The sequence below is a fragment of the Haliotis rubra genome, unplaced genomic scaffold (genome assembly GCF_003918875.1).
Source record: "Haliotis rubra isolate DU_JTF1 unplaced genomic scaffold, ASM391887v1 Scf416, whole genome shotgun sequence".
Classification (NCBI taxonomy): Eukaryota; Metazoa; Mollusca; class Gastropoda; order Lepetellida; family Haliotidae; genus Haliotis; species Haliotis rubra.
The window spans coordinates 668,791-687,693 of record NW_025767098.1 but is presented as its reverse complement, the minus strand read 5'-3'; the positions used below and the strand labels follow the sequence as shown (position 1 = coordinate 687,693).

The following is an 18,903-nucleotide window of genomic DNA, read 5'->3' as shown; positions in this document are numbered from 1 at the left end:
CTACTTATTAGTTAATGTAGTAATATTCCCGCCACCAGATTGCTCTAACTGGTCTAACTCCATGCTGTATATACCATATCGCGTTATGTCATACAGCCAGTCATCACTTCCTCATTACTACCGAGAAAAAAGTCGGGACTGTTGATGATGTTATCAGAATGGGAGATTCTACCGTCAGCCTTTCCAATAGCTTGCACCGCCCTCGTAACCTGCGTGAGGTTATCTTCACTGGGGGCATCTGTCCACGTCATCACGACGATATCAACATCTGACAACGACACAGTCATATTCTCGCGAAATCGTTCAGGGCTTGTCTCAGTAGCCAACGTGCTGGGACCGTCATAAGCCATGTAGATATCTTGAATATGTATTTTAAAGGTCACATGCAACCAAAAAATCAAACATAATTAAAACACAATTATCACTTATTCATGACATTTAATATACATTGCTGGTTATGAAAAAACATATAAACAAAATTATAAGCGTACAATCGCAAATCAAAAGTGGAATATTGTGTACTTCGGTTTACTTCCCAAGAAACGAAGCAGCCGGGATACCGACCCCAGTTAGAGCGGGTGGGTGTGCACTCAAGTGTAACGGCTGGTTCATTTGCAGATGCCCTCACGGGTCATTGTGTGTGTATATATAGAGATGTTGGGTTTTGTAAATACGTGCTCATTTTTTGTGTAAAACATTTTGCAATCAACAGACATCATAACATGTCATGTGTTCAAGTATCACACCTGCCTGTCTGTGTAATTACATAATGTGACAGACACCGAACTCGGGCCATAAATCAATGCATTTTGTTTATGGTGTATAGCCTGATTGGTGTTAAGTTCAAATTGCATGTGGTCAGTGATAGCAGCTGTGTATTGAATATTGTCATTAGTAGACAGGCAGGCAGACACACAGGTGTCAATAAAACAAAACATTGAGTTTTGTCTGTGACAACGACATATCTATATCACAGTTAGAAATTCTGTCAACGCTAAATAATGACATTGCTTTTAAGTATCGAACTGAGAAAGTGACTCGGTAAGAAGAACGTGTGGTGTAATAGACAAATGAAATTATATAAACAGTTTATTTACTGTCATAACATATAAAAAGCTCGCGCCTGTGAGATATCAACAAAACATTAGAAAAATAGCTCACACCAAGCCTTCACCGAGTATTCACCGGACAACCCGCTTCCAAGCTGCGCGAACCTATTTCACTGCGCACATGCTATGAGCGCCGCCCAGCTGTTGAAACCCGTTTTCCCCCGAAAAGTCGGGGGAAATTTAGTGAAACGTTTGAACTCCGATTTCGCGCGTTTTTTTTCATCGCGTTATTTTTCAACTTTATAAGTTGAATTCGCATTTTTGACGATTTGTTTCGGTAAGTCCATACCGAAAGGTATCAGAATCTGCAAAGTTGTGTTTTACGTTGCAAGTGACCTTTAAAGCTCTATGATGTTTCCAGAAAGAAATATCCACAATAACTACAATCCATCAATATCATGAATCTGTGAGATGTCTTGAGTGATAGATTGAATGATGTTGACAAGAGGTGGAAAATGATAACCGTAACTTCACACAGACATTCGAAACTGTGATATCAGTACCTTGACACAGATATTGGAAACTGTGACGTCAGTACCTTGACACAGATATTGGAAACTGCGACGTCAGTACCTTGACACAGACATTGGAAACTGTGACGTCAGTACCTTGACACAGGCATTGGAAACTGTGACGTCAGTACCTTGACACAGACATTGGAAACTGTGACGTCAGTACCTTGACACAGATATTGGAAACTGTGACGTCAGTACCTTGACACAGGCATTGGAAGCTGTGACATTAGAAACTGTGACGTCAGTACCTTGACACAGACATTAGAAACTCTGACATCTGTAACACAGGCATTGGAAACTGTGAACCCTACTCGCATCTATTGACATCTGTAACACAGGCATTGGAAACTGTGAACCCTACTCGCATCTATTGTCAGCAGTGAATGTGATGGACGCTTTGTATCCAATAATAATTATTCTATGTTCTCTGTGTAATGTCCGGGCCAGTTTTTTAATGGAATTCTGTCATATTTCATTGGTCGTTCCAAGAAGATCCGTGTTAGATGCCAGGAAGAACGTGACCCTCAACCAGTGAAGTTCACTGAGCTGGAAGTCACAGTGCTGTGCCAAGCTGAAGAACAACAAGGCTGGTGGTGCTGACAATATGGTGTAAGAGCACCTAAAGTATGGTATCAAAACTTCTCTTGGCAACACTCTACAACATCTTTCTTGAAGCTGGACATATCCCGACAGCATGGCGCGATAACAAATAAATCAAAGAAAGGTCCATATTCTTACCATGTCATATCACTCTCGCTTCTGTTGTCCAAAGTGTTTGAGATGGTACTCCTGTCTCGACTGGACGGACTAAATCTAGCTGATACCTTTCCTGACCCACACCAAATGACATATCAATCTCAGTTATCTGCCCTTCACACACCCTTCAACTTGCAAGCGATGATACCCCATTACCACGAGCGAAAGGAGAATACCCATGTTATGTTCCTGGATACATCAAAGGCCCTCGACACAGTATGGCACAGTGGTCTGAAATACAAGTATCCGCGTGTGGAATCAAAGGCTCCTTGTGGACTGTTCTTGACGACATGTATACACGGGAATGATGTGTCGAGTTTTCCTTGACTCAGTGTGTTCTAGGTCTATCCCCACGATGCAGGGTATCAGACAAGGTGGTGTGCTGTCAGGGAAGTTGTACCTGCTGTACATAAACTCCCTGCTCCAGACACTCTCTGAGTCGAATATTGGTGCTGTCGTGATGGACTTAGGTGTGCGTTCTCCCACTCAAGCAAATGATGTAGCACTCGTTTCATCGAGGCTCTATGCCCTTAAAGAGATGGTGAGGATTTCCGAGGAATACAACAATATACGTGCTCTCGTCCTCCAACAGTGAATTGTGGCTTTTCCATACCGGTCGACATCTCAAATCGTGTGTTTCTTCCCAAAGCCATCTACGGCAACGTGGACTAACCTTTCCAAAGATGAGATTTGGTTCTTAGGGCGTTCGAAATGGAGCAGAATAGTGAAGACGTCAGTCAGAGAGTATCATGTGGCGACAATTGAACAGTCGGTTGGCAGATGACCATGATCTTCAGAAGTTCCAGCGCATACATCGCCAGCTTGAAGTCCATCCTGCATGGTCGGTGTCATTGCTTGACGCATCACTCAGGCGACATGCTAACTTTGTCATCAAAGCCTGTGCTACAGGGAGAGACCTGTGTGAAGCAGGACAGTGTGGGTTGATGTATGATGACTCCCTGACTCACGCTGTAATTGTGTGTGGATGCATAGATGCAACTCGGGACGACCTGTAGATAAGTCTGATCAATGTTGGGCCAATTGAATTCAGTGTGCAACTTCACAACATGAACCCTTCTGAACTGAGTGTACAACTGACTTTCCCTTGATCAAAGAGGACTTGATTGAGTTTTTCACTCTGCACATAAAATATATCAACATGATCTTCAAAGCTGTGTTCCAGTGACCCACTTACAATAGCGTTTGGCTGACCAAGAAAACGTGACATCGGTTCAAATATGCATATAGGTCAAAATCCTGAAATAACTGCATAAATTTTGTTTTCTGTTCCTGTAAAGGTCACTATGGAGAAACAAAAGATGTGTATAAGGGGTGTGTGCAGTGAACCAGGGATATGTGTTTAAGGGGTGTGTTCAGTCAACCAGGGATATGTGTATAAGGGGTGTACAGTCAACCAGGGGCATGTGTATAAGGGGTGTACAGTCAACCAGGGACATGTGTATAAGGGGTGTACAGTCAACCAGGGACATGTGTATAAGGGTTGTACAGTCAACCAGGGATATGTGTATACAAGGTGGGGTGTACAGTCAACCAGGGACATGTTACACACATCTCCCTGGTTGACTGTACACCCCTTATAAACATATCCCTGGTTGACTGTACAACCCACCTTGTATCCATGTCCCTGGTTGACTGGACACCCCTTATACACGTGTCCCTGGTTGACTGTACAACCCACCTTGTATCAATGTCCCTAGTTGCCTGTACATCCCCTTTATACAGATGTCCCTGGTTGACTGTACACCCCCCTTAAACACATATCCCTGGTTGACTGCACACACCCCTTATACACATCTTTTGTTCCTCCATAGTGACGAGTACAGTGTACAGTTGACTGTACACCCCTATACACATGTTCCTGGTTGACTGTACACCCCTTATACACATACAAGGGGGGTTATACAGTCAACCAGGGACATATGTATAAGGGTTGTACAGTCAACCAGGAACATGTGTATAAGGGTGTATGTATATTCAACCAGGGACATGGATACAAGGGGGGTTGTTCAGTCAACCAGGGCCAGGTATATAAGGGGTGTGTAGTGTGTACAGTCAACCAGGGCCAGGTGTATAAGGGGTGTGTAATGTGTACAGTCAAACAGAGTCAGGTGTATAAGGGGTGTGTAATGTGTACAGTCAACCAGAGTCAGGTGTATAAGGGGTGTGTAGTGTGTACAGTCAACCAGGGCCAGGTATATAAGGGGTGTGTAATGTGTACAGTCAACCAGAGTCAGGTGTATAAGGGGTGTGTAATGTGTACAGTCAACCAGGGCCAGGTGTATAAGGGGTGTGTAATGTGTACAGTCAACCAGAGTCAGGTGTATAAGGGGTGTGTAGTGTGTACAGTCAACCAGGGCCAGGTATATAAAGGGGGGGTACAGTCAACCAGGGCCAGGTGTATAAGGGATGTGTAGTGTGTACAGTCAACCAGGGCCAGGTGTATAAGGGATGTGTAGTGTGTACAGTCAACCAGGGCCAGTGTGTAGGGGTGTAATGTGTACAGTCAACCAGGGTCAGGTGTATAAAGGGATGTGTAGTGTGTACAGTCAACCAGGGCCAGGTGTATAAGGGGTGTGTAATGTGTACAGTCAACCAGGGTCAGGTGTATAAAGGGATGTGTAGTGTGTACAGTCAACCAGGGCCAGGTGTATAAGGGGTGTGTAGTGTGTACAGTCAACCAGGGTCAGGTGTATCAGGGGTGTGTAATGTGTACAGTCAACCAGGGTCAGGTGTATAAGGGATGTGTAGTGTGTACAGTCAACCAGGGCCAGGTGTATAAGGGGTGTGTAATGTGTACAGTCAACCAGAGTCAGGTGTATAAGGTGTGTAGTGTGTACAGTCAACCAGGGCCAGGTGTATAAGGGATGTGTAGTGTGTACAGTCAACCAGGGCCAGGTGTATAAGGGGTGTGTAGTGTGTACAGTCAACCAGGGTCAGGTGTATAAGGGGTGTGTAATGTGTACAGTCAACCAGGGTCAGGTGTATAAGGGACGTGTAGTGTGTACAGTCAACCAGGGCCAGGTGTATAAGGGGTGTGTAATGTGTACAGTCAACCAGAGTCAGGTGTATAAGGGGTGTGTAGTGTGTACAGTCAACCAGGGCCAGGTGTATAAGGGGTGTGTAGTGTGTACAGTCAACCAGGGCCAGGTATATAAGGGGTGTGTAGTGTGTACAGTCAACCAGAGTCAGGTGTATAAGGGATGTGTAGTGTGTACAGTCAACCAGGGTCAGGTGTATAAGGGGTGTGTAGTGTGTACAGTCAACCAGGGTCAGGTGTATAAGGGGTGTGTAATGTGTACAGTCAACCAGGGCCAGATGTATAAGGGGTAGATGCATACAGAGTCTATATAGACACGGATGCTACACTTTAACGAGACCATCATACACACATTTTACAGTCAGGGATTCTCTCTGTGTCAGATAGTGTGACCAGTAGGGCAGCAGATGAGGCAGTGTGTGTTATGTAGTGTGTAAACCATCTGCTTAGTTCATGCACTATTCTAGGACACCCGGTGTCAGAACGTGTTTCCCAGATGTCGGGTCAAGTGTTGTATATCTGTGTCACATATATATATATATGTTGATATGTATATCAACGTTCATGCAGCCGTTTGAACGGACTATACTATAGTCAGTGAGGACAATATCGTTTATTGTACCATAGTTGGTTATCCTACCTTCATACAGAAGGCTTCATGTCTTCATGTCTTTGTTTACGTGTATATGTACAACCGGTGACCAGCCATATGATCAGTAGCACATCTAGTGTCACGTGACACACATATACCTACTTACACCTGGCCCCGATTTCTCGGAACAAATTTAAGTTTTTACTCAAGTTTGACAATTTTAAACAGCTGAATTTTTAACTCAGCTGCATGTTTAAAATAAAAAGCCCAAACAACTTAATTATTCTCAAATTGTCTACCGTTTGATTACTATCTATTCTATTTCATTCAGGGACATGCGTTTTCTAAATTTTGAGTAAAAACTCAGACTTAAGTTTGTTTCGAGAAATCGGGGCCTGTAGTTTCTGCATGTATAGCTGTACTTGTACACAACGTACAGTTTGCGTAAGCGCAATTGTACAACGATCATATATTCCATTACCTATTGCACAGATCAGGTGTACACATTTGCCTGTGTGCAGTGGCCATGGTTCTAGTGTCTGCACCCCATTGTCTCGTGAACATGTGATTCGATCACGGAAGGTTCCGATGTCAATCAAAGAGGAGTGTACATTGCATTCATGTTGTGCCGAATACGTTAACAAATGACAAAAAGCCTTTTATCACCGTATACTGACAAATAAAGATACATGTACAGATTATAATATGAATCGTTTCTTATTGTAAAAACATAAGAATCTACGCGCGCCATGTTTCCAGAATCGTTCTTGCCTTGATGAGATATGTACCGATGTAACGGAGTGTGTAAAATACTGCACGAAAAGCGTTAGAGCTTTAATAAATGGAGGTCAGGTCACCTTGACCCAGCACGAGCTGTTTTGATACTTAAGGCCTGAGTGTCACTCCGTACAGCCGCTGTGCGTTGTTTTAAATCACTGGTGACTGTGTCAGTTTTTGATGATCGATAAACAGTTTCACAGGTTTCCAGTGAAGGATCATTAACTGAGCCAATTTGTCACACAGATGTAGAAGACCCGCCTTACTTAGCCTGTCTCACAGGCACTGACCTATATCGGTTTCCTTACCCCAGGTCTTTCTGACTTGCAAATAATCTACACCAAGCAGGTCCTAATTGTGCCCAGGTTCAGACTCGGAATCTCCCGTCTCAATGGGCCCCTCTTCTGTTTAAATGGAATATTTTGTTTTACCAAACATAGAATTACAGAGAGTATATGTCAGCCTCAGTAGATGCAGAGCGAACGCTGTTGAGAATATGAAATTCAACAATGTCCACCTGGTGCGAGATACTTGGCACTGCGTTTAATACGTAGGATAAAATATCCAACAAAATAGTTAACATGACATCCTCTGAAAATGCACAATTTCAGCAGAAATATTCAGCGCTGTAGAAAATTAATCTTACCTACTTTGACGGTCACATTACACTCAATGTAAACCCAAAACCAACTTACAGATCATTGATGTTTCTACAGACTAACCAGTCGAACACGTATAATCTGTAGCATCAGAGACAATGTAATAACCTGTAGCAAACTGTAGCATTACATTAAATGTAACCTGTAGTCAACACGAACCCAGTTACTGGAGTACCAGTGGGATGAACAATGTGAATGTGAAGAAAAGCCCCAGTGAATCGGAAGAGTTAATAACACAGGCTAATGATTTCACCAACAGTCGTTATTAGAGGGCTGGCTAACATGGTAAATAATCGGAAATATTGTCGATAGGAAACATTCATGATTATCGACAGGAAAATGGTGTCGTAGATAATATCGTACACTTTTGTTGTGGAATAAAGTTTGAACTCACTCACATAATACACACAGTTAGTCTCTTATTGATGTCCTACTTCCAGATTATGTTCATAACGATGTTTGTATCAGTAACCCATGCCACCACTCCCCAGCTCTGTGAACAATAGTCACTTCTTTCAGACGCTTTTGGGGCATTTTTGCTCAAAGTTACTTCTCCAAGTTACATCGATAATCGATCGATATTTAGGAAAACGATTATCGATATCTATGATTTATATAGATAGCCAGCCCTACGTAATAATGCTTATATTGAAATGAAAATATTCATATGAAATTTGTCCCGTATTTTTAGAGTAGGAAACTGCACGTAGCAACAGAAGGCGGAACTGATTATTGTTATGTCTATGTGCACCGTCCTTAACCGATGATATCCGTCTTCTGCTGACACCCAAACACATACCACACAGCCCGGGCGTCTCCCTGTTGTGACCTCACCACTCCCCGACGTAATTGTGTATATGCGACCTATGTCCAAGAAGCATTTGGCGTCATTCTAGCTTGCTGCTCCAGTTCGTCTAGTGAGGGTAGGGCCGTTTACGAGAGAGACATCCGTGTCATTAGAGATACATGTCAGTGATGGATCTGTTGAACTGTATCTCGCACGGAGGAGGGGGAAAAACATCTTTCTTCCAAGAACAAACATCTTTGTTCCAAGAACATCCAAGAACACATTTCTTGAGATATTTCGTTGGAGATTTGTGCATCATCCTGAGATGTCAGGGTGAATAAGGGGGAGGCCGTCTGTAGTAATATTCATGACACTGGGTGCTTTCAGGGGTTCGAACACAGGCGTTCATCGTAACCAACCAACTCTTAATCACATGCATACCTCAGAACGCAGATTTGTGGTAATGGTATTTTTGAAAAAACGAGGAGCGATTCATAGCACACACTCTACTTGTCTCATGAGAGGAGCTGAAACATTCACTCACTCACTCACTCTTTTCAAACAGCCACTTTCGGAAACCTGTTACACAGACAATCAGCCAATGCATTGGGTTTTTGTCCGCTCTGCGTTCTGGACAATACTGTAAAGGTGCGCCGTTTGTTATACATATCCTGTCGTACGGTTCGTGAAAGGATGCGTCACAGTTCATAACATAAGAACCTGCCATGGTTGGGCTCGGTATTGTTGATACGAGAAAACATTTCCGTGTTCTAGTTTCAGAGCTGTATAATCTGTTCATGTCTCTATATGTGACATGCCGATACTCCTGGTGTCAGTCCCTGTTGCCTAGAGTTAAAGTCACACATCGACACACATTGATTCCTGTTTTAAACTCACACTGTGTGAGTCCCTGCTGCCTAGAGTTAAAGTCACACATCGACACACATTGATTCCTGTTTTAAACTCACACTGTGTGAGTCCCTGCTGCCTAGAGTTAAAGTCACACATCGACACACATTGATTCCTGTTTTAAACTCACACTGTGTGAGTCCCTGCTGCCTAGAGTTAAAGTCACACATCGACACACATTGATTCCTGTTGAACCACAAGCTATGTTTGCTTCAAAGACAGTAAGTGAACAGGTTTACCTTCGAGTATTCCCCCTTAATAAATTCATCCGTATTTTCAAGTTAGGAAATCGATCATGTCTAGGTATTTAAACAACATTGGTCATATCTTACTCCAACCAAACACGGGGGTAGGCTACCGATAATACGATAACAGGTGATAGTGAAAATGAGGTCTTCACATTCCGACCTCATCTACTAGAAATGGAAGTGAACGAAACCTCCCTGGCACCATCAGTTACCGTGAGATTATTTCCAAGCTCAACAAGCACGAAGGGTATGTTTATGCGGGTGTGTTAGGACAAGGAAGCACTCACCTGGTATACCGCCAGTCGCCAAAAGGATTCTATTCACTGAGTGGAGGAAGGAGATCTGAGCGCGGCTTATCTCGACACGTGTCATAACAACGGCCGTTCGATACCCTGCTTATGTGTAGGTATTACTGTCAGCCCTCCAGTACCCTGCTAGGCTTATGTTGAGGTATTACTGTCAGTCCTTCAGTACTCTGCTAGGCTTATGTTGAGGTATTACTGTCGGCCCTTCAGTACCCTGATGGGCTTATGTTGAGGTATTACAATCAGCCCTCCAGTACCCTGCTGGGCTTATGCTGAGGTATTACTGTCTGCCCTTCAGTACCCTGCTGGGCTTATGTGTAGGTATTACTGTCAGCCCTCCAGTACCCTGCTGGGCTTATGTTGATGTAGTACTATCAGCCCTTCAGTACCCTGCTGGGCTTATGTGTAGGTATTACTGTCAGCCCTCCAGTACCCTGCTGGGCTTATGTTAAGGTATTACTGTCAGCCCTTCAGTACCCTGCTGGGCTTATGTTGAGGTATTACTATCAGCCCGTCAGTACCCTGGTGGGCTTATTTGTAGGTATTACTATCGGCCCTTCAGTACCCTGGTGGGCTTATGTTTAGGTATTACTGTCAGCCCTTCAGTACCCTGCTGGGCTTATGTTGAAGTATTACTATCAGCCCTTCAGTACCCTGATGGGCTTATGTGTAGGTATTACTGTAAGTCCTTCAGTACCCTGCTTGGCTTATGTTGAAGTATTACTATCAGCCCTTCAGTAGCCTGGTGGGCTTATGTTCAGGTATTACTATAGGCCCTCCAGTACCCTGCTGGGCTTATGTTGAGGTATTACTGTCAGCCCGTCAGTACCCTGCTGGGCTTATGTGTAGGTATTACTATCAGCCCTTCAGTACCCTGATGGGCTTATGTGTAGGTATTACTGTCAGCCCTTCAGTACCCTGCTGGGCTTATGTTGAAGTATTACTATCAGTCCTTCAGTACCCTGATGGGCTTATGTGTAGGTATTACTGTAAGTCCTTCAGTACCCTGCTGGGCTTATGTTGAAGTATTACTATCAGCCCTTCAGTACCCTGATGGGCTTATGTGTAGGTATTACTGTCAGCCCTTCAGTACCCTGCTGGGCTTATGTTGAAGTATTACTATCATCCCTTCAGTACCCTGATGGGCTTATGTGTAGGTATTACTGTAAGTCCTTCAGTACCCTGCTGGGCTTATGTTGAAGTATTACTATCATCCCTTCAGTACCCTGATGGGCTTATGTGTATGTATTACTGTCAGCCCTTCAGTACCCTGCTGGGCTTATGTTAAGTATTACTATCAGCCCTTCAGTACCCCTGACTGGGCTTATGTTGAGGTATTACTATCAGCCCTTCAGTACCCCTGGGCTTATGTGTGTATTACTGTCAGCCCTTCAGTACCCTGCTGGGCTTATGTTGAAGTACCCAGTACCCTGCTGGGCTTATGTTCAGTATTACTGTCAGCCCTTCAGTACCCTGCTGGGCTTATGTTGAGGTATTACTGTCAGCCCTTCAGTAGCCCCAGTACCCTGCTAGGCTTATGTGTAGGTATTACTATCAGCCCTTCAGTACCCTGCTGGGCTTATGTTGAGGTATTACTATCAGCCCTTCAGTACCCTGCTGGGCTTATGTGTAGGTATTACTATCAGCCCTTCAGTACCCTGCTGGGCTTATGTTGAAGTATTACTATCAGCCCTTCAGTACCCTGCTGGGCTTATGTGTAGGTATTACTATCAGCCCTTCAGTACCCTGCTGGGCTTATGTTGAGTATTACTATCAGCCCTTCAGTACCCTGGTGGGCTTATGTTGAGGTATTACTATCAGCCCTTCAGTACCCTGCTGGGCTTATGTTGAAGTATTACTATCAGCCCTTCAGTACCCTGCTGGGCTTATGTGTAGGTATTACTATCAGCCCTTCAGTACCCTGCTGGGCTTATGTTGAGGTATTACTATCAGCCCTTCAGTACCCTGCTGGGCTTATGTTGAGGTATTACTATCAGCCCTTCAGTACCCTGCTGGGCTTATGTGTAGGTATTACTATCAGCCCTTCAGTACCCTGCTGGGCTTATGTGTAGGTATAACTATCAGCCCTTCAGTACCCTGCTGGGCTTATGTTGAGGTATTACTATCAGCCCTTCAGTACCCTGCTGGGCTTATGTTGAGGTACTAGTATCAACCCTTCAGTACCCTGGTGGGCTTATGTGTAGGTATAACTATCAGCCCTTCAGTACCCTGGTGGCCTTATGTTGAGGTACTAGTATCAACCTTTCAGTACCCTGCTGGGCTAATGTTGAGGTACTAGTATCAACCTTTCAGTATTCTGGTGGCCTTATGTTGAGGTGCTAGTATCAACCTTTCAGTATCCTGGTGGCCTTATGTTGAGGTACTAGTATCAACCTTTCAGTATCCTGGTGGGCTAATGTTGAGGTATAGGTATCAAACTTTCAGTACCCTGGAGGGCTTATGTTAAGGTATTAGTATCAACCTCTCAGTACCCAGCTGGGTTTATGTCCACCCAGCGGGGCTAATGTCGACTAAAGTATCGAGTACATGTTTTCCTACACACTGCAGGGCTAATGTCGACTAAAGTATCGAGTACCAGCTAGCTTCCCTATACCTTGTGGGGCTAATGTCGGCTAAAGTATCGAGTAACGGGTTTCCTATACCCTGCGGGGCTGATGTCGACAAAAGTATCGAATACCAGCTTTGCTATACCCTGCGGGGCTAATGTCGACTAAAGTATCGAGTAACGGCTTTCCTATACCCTGCGGTGCTAATGTCGACTAAAGTATGGAGTACCAGCTAGCTTCCCAATACACTGCGGGGCTAATGTGGACTAAGGTATTAGTAACAACTTTTCTATACCCTGCAGGGCTAATGTCTATGTTTACCCGACCCCCTATTACCCTTCCCTACCCGGATACCCATTATGCTAATTCCTGACATCAAGTTTGTAACAAATGGCAATATATTCTTCAGCTCGGAGGCTAACATATCTAGTTTTTCTATATCATAACCATGTATTATATTTAACAGAGGTGACGGTACTTATGTCTAAATCTTCGAGGATATTACCACCTTTATATCGTGAAAGAATAATACATCGTTTAATTTATAAGTCACATGATCATAACGGGTGCGGGTATTAAGACGGGTACCCTTGTCCAACCAATTATCCACCCGTTCCGGGTATATGGGTCACCCGTCCCAGCCCTACTGTGTACCAAGGTCACCTGTACCGTGTTGCGTACCAAGGTCATCTGTTACGTGTTGTTATGTACCAAGGTCATCTGTACCGTGTTGTTATGTACCAAGGTCATCTGTACCGTGTTGTTGTGTACCAAGGTCATCTGTACCGTGTTGTTGTGTACCAAGGTCATCTGTACCAATCAATAAGATTGCCAGGCTGAACTGTCCATTCATTATACCGCCTGTATCATTTAGCCAATCGAATACGGTATTCTGTTTCTAATGTACACTTGTAGCCCGACAGTAGCTGCTCTGAATACAGACATATGTTCATTTGATAGCTTGCAAGTGAACTGGATGAATCACTTGACTGACTTGACCTTCACCGGGAACCTGATAAGGAGGTCATACAACAATGACTGTGGTAGTGTATGAAAGGGGTGACTTCCTTATAAGGGTATCACTTCCCAACTGTGGGTGTCTGTCTGGGTATGTTTCCAGGAAAGAAGATAATGATTGTCTTACACAATACCCTGTTGTCTCACTCAGTGCAGGGGCGGTGGGGTAAACCTAGTGGTTAAAGCGATGGCTCGTCACGCAGAAGACTCGGGTTCGAATCCCCACCTGGGCACAGCCCATTTCTGGTGTCCCCCGCCGTGATGTTGCTGGAATATTGCTAAAAGCGGCGTAAAACCAAACATTTAGTGCATAAAAGTCTAGTTAAACATCTGCTGACAGCTGTATTTTGTGACAGTTTGCTGTTACTCATTCCCTCACAGAAAGAGAGAGAGAGTGAGAGTTGTTGATATACTTAGAAGTGAAAGATGTACTGAGAAGTGAAAGATATACTGAGAAGTGAGAGATATACTTAGAAATGAAAGATATACTGAGAAGAGAAAGATATGCTGAGAAGTGAAAGATATACTTAGAAATGAAAGATATACTGAGAAGTGAGAGATATACTTAGAAATGAAAGATATACTGAGAAGTGAAAGATATACTGAGAAATGAAAGATATACTGAGAAGAGAAAGATATACAGAAAACTGAGAAGAGAAAGATATACTGAGAAGGGAAAGATATACTGAGAAGAGAAAGATATACAGAGAAATGAAAGATATACAGAAAAGTGAAAGATATACAGAGAAGGAAAGATATACAGAAAAGTGAAAGAAATACAAAGAGAAGTGAAAGATATACTGAGGAATACAGAAAGATATGAGTGAGAAGTGACAGATATAGTGAGAAGTGACAGATATACTGAGAGGTGAAAGCTATACTGAGAAGAGAAAGATATACTTAGAAGTGAAAGATATAACTTAGAAATGAAAGATATACTGAGAAGAGAGATATACTTAGAAATGAAAGAGATATACTGAGAAGTGAAAGATATACTGAGAAGAGAAAGATATACTGAGAAGGGAAAGATATACTGAGAAGAGAAAGATATACAGAAAAGTGAAAGATATACAGAGAAGTGAAAGATATACTTAGAAGTGAAAGATATAGTGAGAAGTGACAGATATACTGAGAGGTGAAAGCTATACTGAGAAGAGAAAGATATAGTTAGAAGTGAAAGATATACTTAGAAATGAAAGATATACTGAGAAGTGAGAGATATACTTAGAAATGAAAGATATACTGAGAAGTGAAAGATATACTGAGAAGAGAAAGATATACTGAGAAGGGAAAGATATACTGAGAAGAGAAAGATATACAGAGAAATGAAAGATATACAGAAAAGTGAAAGATATACAGAGAAGTGAAAGATATACAGAAAAGTGAAAGAAATACAGAGAAGTGAAAGATATACAGAGAAGTGAAAGATATACAGAAAAGTGAAAGAAATACAGAGAAGTGAAAGATATACTGAGAAGTGAAAGATATAGTGAGAAGTGACAGATATACTGAGAGGTGAAAGCTATACTGAGAAGAGAAAGATATACTTAGAAGTGAAAGATATACTTAGAAATGAAAGATATACTGAGAAGTGAGAGATATACTTAGAAATGAAAGATATACTGAGAAGTGAATGATATACTGAGAAGAGAAAGATATACTGAGAAGAGAAAGATATACAGAGAAGTGAAAGATATACTTAGAAATGAAAGATATACTGAGAAGTGAGAGATATACTTAGAAGTGAAAGATATGCTGAGAAGTGAAAGATATGCTGAGAAGTGAGAGATATACAGAGAAGTGAAAGATATACAGAGAAGTGAAAGATATACAGAGAAGTGAAAGATATACTGAGAGGTGAAAGCTATACTGAGAAGAGAAAGATATACTTAGAAGTGAAAGATATACTTAGAAATGAAAGATATAAAGAGAAGTGAGAGATATACTTAGAAATGAAAGATATACTGAGAAGTGAGAGATATACTGAGAAGAGAAAGATATACTGAGAAGAGAAAGATATACAGAGAAGTGAGAGATATACTTAGAAATGAAAGATATACTGAGAAGTGAGAGATATACTTAGAAGTGAAAGATATACAGAGAAGTGAAAGATATAGTGAGGAGGGAAAGATATACAGAGAAGTGAAAGATATACAGAGAAGTGAAAGATATACTGAGAAGTGAAAGATATATTGAGTGATATACTGAGAAGTGAAAGATATACAGAGAAGTGACAGATATACGTTACTATATTCCTTCTTTCGTTTCCCAGGGTTGAAATAGAAAAGATGTGTTGAGACGATGTGGCCTCATGTATGTGCAACTGGACGCCTTCTTCGCCAGTCAGCTCAACAGAACATATTTGTATGACATCCGGCGGCTGTACCGTCAGGGCCGATCGTGTACGGTGCAGCAGAAACTTATCCATTTGATCAAAATTATTTCCGCGACTTCCGCGAACCGCTGAGCGGGTTAGGCGGCTGACTTTGTGTGCTGGCGATTAGGTGCCTGACCCTGAGGGTGTGAGTTCGAATCCCGAATGGGGCTCAACTCAAAAAAAGGTACTAGAATTTGTACTTTACTAAGAAACTTTATGTACTTTATGACAAAACTTTATGTATGATCAACTGAAGGATCAACTGAAGTTGATCATACATAATGTTTTGTCATCTCTTGATAAGAATTCATGTCTCGAACGCAACGCCAGTGACATTGTGTCCTGGATTGTGTTCTGGGGGAACAAGGATTGTGGAAACCTAGCTCGGGTTGGTAAAAGTTCAGTGTAGCCGTTGGTCAGGTATTGCATACTCACTACAGACCCCAGGTCCCAAAGAATATGTCTAACAGTCACTGATATATTTTGGCTGTTGTATGGTCTTTGTGGGCAATCTCTAATACAATGTGAACAACATTTTCTTTTGAGACATATGTCTGCTTCTGAGGTGAGCAAATACGTCCAGCAGCTCATCAGTGTAAATGAAATTGTTCTGCCTCTACTGCTACTGGTGCAAGGTAGTGCACGGAGGGGGTCTCTTTGCCTCGTTCTGGATCTATGACGCTGTCTGACGTCATATAACACAATGCTATTTGGAATATACGCAATGAGACGAATGTCAATAACTATCTGCCCTGACAGTATGCCTGGACGAGTTGTCTCCCTTCAAATGTATTAGATCTCAGCCTGAGCGCCAGACACTTGTACCGAACACTGAACGCAAACAGCGCAAACCTGACTCGGGTCAGGGGAGGCAACTCGGCGAGGATTACTGTCTTCTACAAGACTTCCTGGTTAAAAGGGGGAAGTATGATTTAATTTAGCTGATCATAAATATAACAGTTTACTAAGTGTTGGGCTCATATAGGCCTTTTGAGGCCCACTGTCGCCCTAAAACCTTCCTACCAACCTACCTACCTGTCTTCTACAAACATTTTGAACGCGCTTTCACTCAGCGAACATCAAACAGTACGTCTCTACGATATGTACAAACAAGAAACTTCACATGACCTTCATTGTTATTCTTTAGGTTAAAATGTACGAGTTTTCTTATAATGAACTAAACATGATAATTTAGTCAGTTATACCTTACTTGCTGATATAACACGTGACTTGATCCGTGTTTCGTTAGAGAAACAGTTTTGGTGGTCTGTCACATGGAACTACTCCTGTACTTTACCCTCGAGTATTATGCCAATGTTAGGTAGTTGACATCTGGGAGTGTTTGGTGGTCTGTCACATGGAACTACTCCTGTACTTTACCCTCGAGTATTATGCCAATGTTAGGTAGTTGACATCTGGGAGTGTTTGGTGGTCTGTCACATGGAACTACTCCTGTACTTACCTCTCGAGTATTATGCCAATGTTAGGTAGCTGACATCTGGGAGTGTTTGGTGGTCTGTCACATGGAACTACTCCTGTACTTTACTCTCGAGTATTATGCCAATGTTAGGTAGAACTACTCCTGTACTTTACTCGAGTATTATGCCAATGTTAGGTAGTTGACATCTGGGAGTGTTTGGTGGTCTGTCACATGGAACTACTCCTGTACTTTACCCTCGAGTATTATGCCAATGTTAGGTAGTTGACATCTGGGAGTGTTTGGTGGTCTGTCACATGGAACTACTCCTGTACTTTACTCTCGAGTATTATGCCAATGTTAGGTAGTTGACATCTGGGAGTGTTTGGTGGTCTGTCACATGGAACTACTCCTGTACTTTACCCTCGAGTATTATGCCAATGTTAGGTAGTTGACATCTGGGAGTGTTTGGTGGTCTGTCACATGGAACTACTCCTGTACTTTACTACTCGAGTATTATGCCAATGTTAGGTAGTTGACATCTGGGAGTGTTTGGTGGTCTGTCACATGGAACTACTCCTGTGACATTTACTCTGGAACTACTCCTGTACTTTACCCTCGAGTATTATGCCAATGTTAGGTAGTTGACATCTGGGAGTGTTTGGTGGTCTGTCACATGGAACTACTCCTGTACTTTACTCTCGAGTATTATGCCAATGTTAGGTAGTTGACATCTGGGAGTGTTTGGTGGTCTGTCACATGGAACTACTCCTGTACTTTACTCTCGAGTATTATGCCAATGTTAGGTAGTTGACATCTGGGAGTGAACTACTCCTGTCACATGGAACTACTCCTGTACCTTACTCTCGAGTATTATGCCAATGTTAGGTAGTTGACATCTGGGAGTGTTTGGTGGTCTGTCACATGGAACTACTCCTGTACTTTACCCTCGAGTATTATGCCAATGTTAGGTAGTTGACATCTGGGAGTGTTTGGTGGTCTGTCACATGGAACTACTCCTGTACTTTACTCTCGAGTATTATGCCAATGTTAGGTAGCTGACATCTGGGAGTGTTTGGTGGTCTGTCACATGGTACTACTCCTGTACTTTACTCTCGAGTATTATGCCAATGTTAGGTAGTTGACATCTGGGAGTGTTTGGTGGTCTGTCACATGGACTTTACCCTCGAGTATTATGCCAATGTTAGGTAGTTGACATCTGGGAGTGTTTGGTGGTCTGTCACATGGAACTACTCCTGTACTTTACTCGAGTATTATGCCAGTGTTAGGTAGTTGACATCTGGGAGTGTTTGGTGGTCTGTCACATGGAACTACTCCTGTACTTTACTCTCGAGTATTATGCCAATGTTAGGTAGTTGACATCTGGGAGTGTTTGGTGGTCTGTCACATGGAACTACTCCTGTACTTTACTCTCGAGTATTCCGTCAATGTTAGGTAGTTGACATCTGGGAGTGTTTGGTGGTCTGTCACATGGAACTACTCCTGTACTTTACTCTCGAGTATTATGTCAATGTTAGGTAGTTGACATCTGGGAGTGTTTGGTGGTTTGTCACATGGAACAACTCCTGTACTTTACTCTCGAGTATGATGTCAATGTTAGGTAGCTGACATCTGGGAGTGTTTGGTGGTCTGCCACATGGAACTACTCCTGTACTTTACTCTCGAGTATTCCGTCAATGTTAGGTAGTTGACATCTGGGAGTGTTTGGTGGTCTGTCACATGGAACTACTCCTGTACTTTACTCTCGAGTATTATGCCAATGTTAGGTAGTTGACATCTGGGAGTGAAA

The 18,903-nt window shown here is 42.7% G+C and overlaps 1 protein-coding gene across 1 annotated transcript in view; it reads right to left on the bottom strand.

Moving 5' to 3' along the window:
• The window catches only part of LOC124288374, a 45,344-nt gene extending 35,547 nt beyond the window's left edge, over positions 1-9,797 (bottom strand). Inside the window, exon 1 of the mRNA XM_046724886.1 lies at positions 9,698-9,797. Coding sequence (XP_046580842.1) covers positions 9,698-9,782 — 85 coding nt within the window. The 5' untranslated portion in view covers positions 9,783-9,797. The remainder of the gene's footprint in view (positions 1-9,697) is intronic.
• Between the last annotated feature and the right edge of the window lie 9,106 nt (positions 9,798-18,903).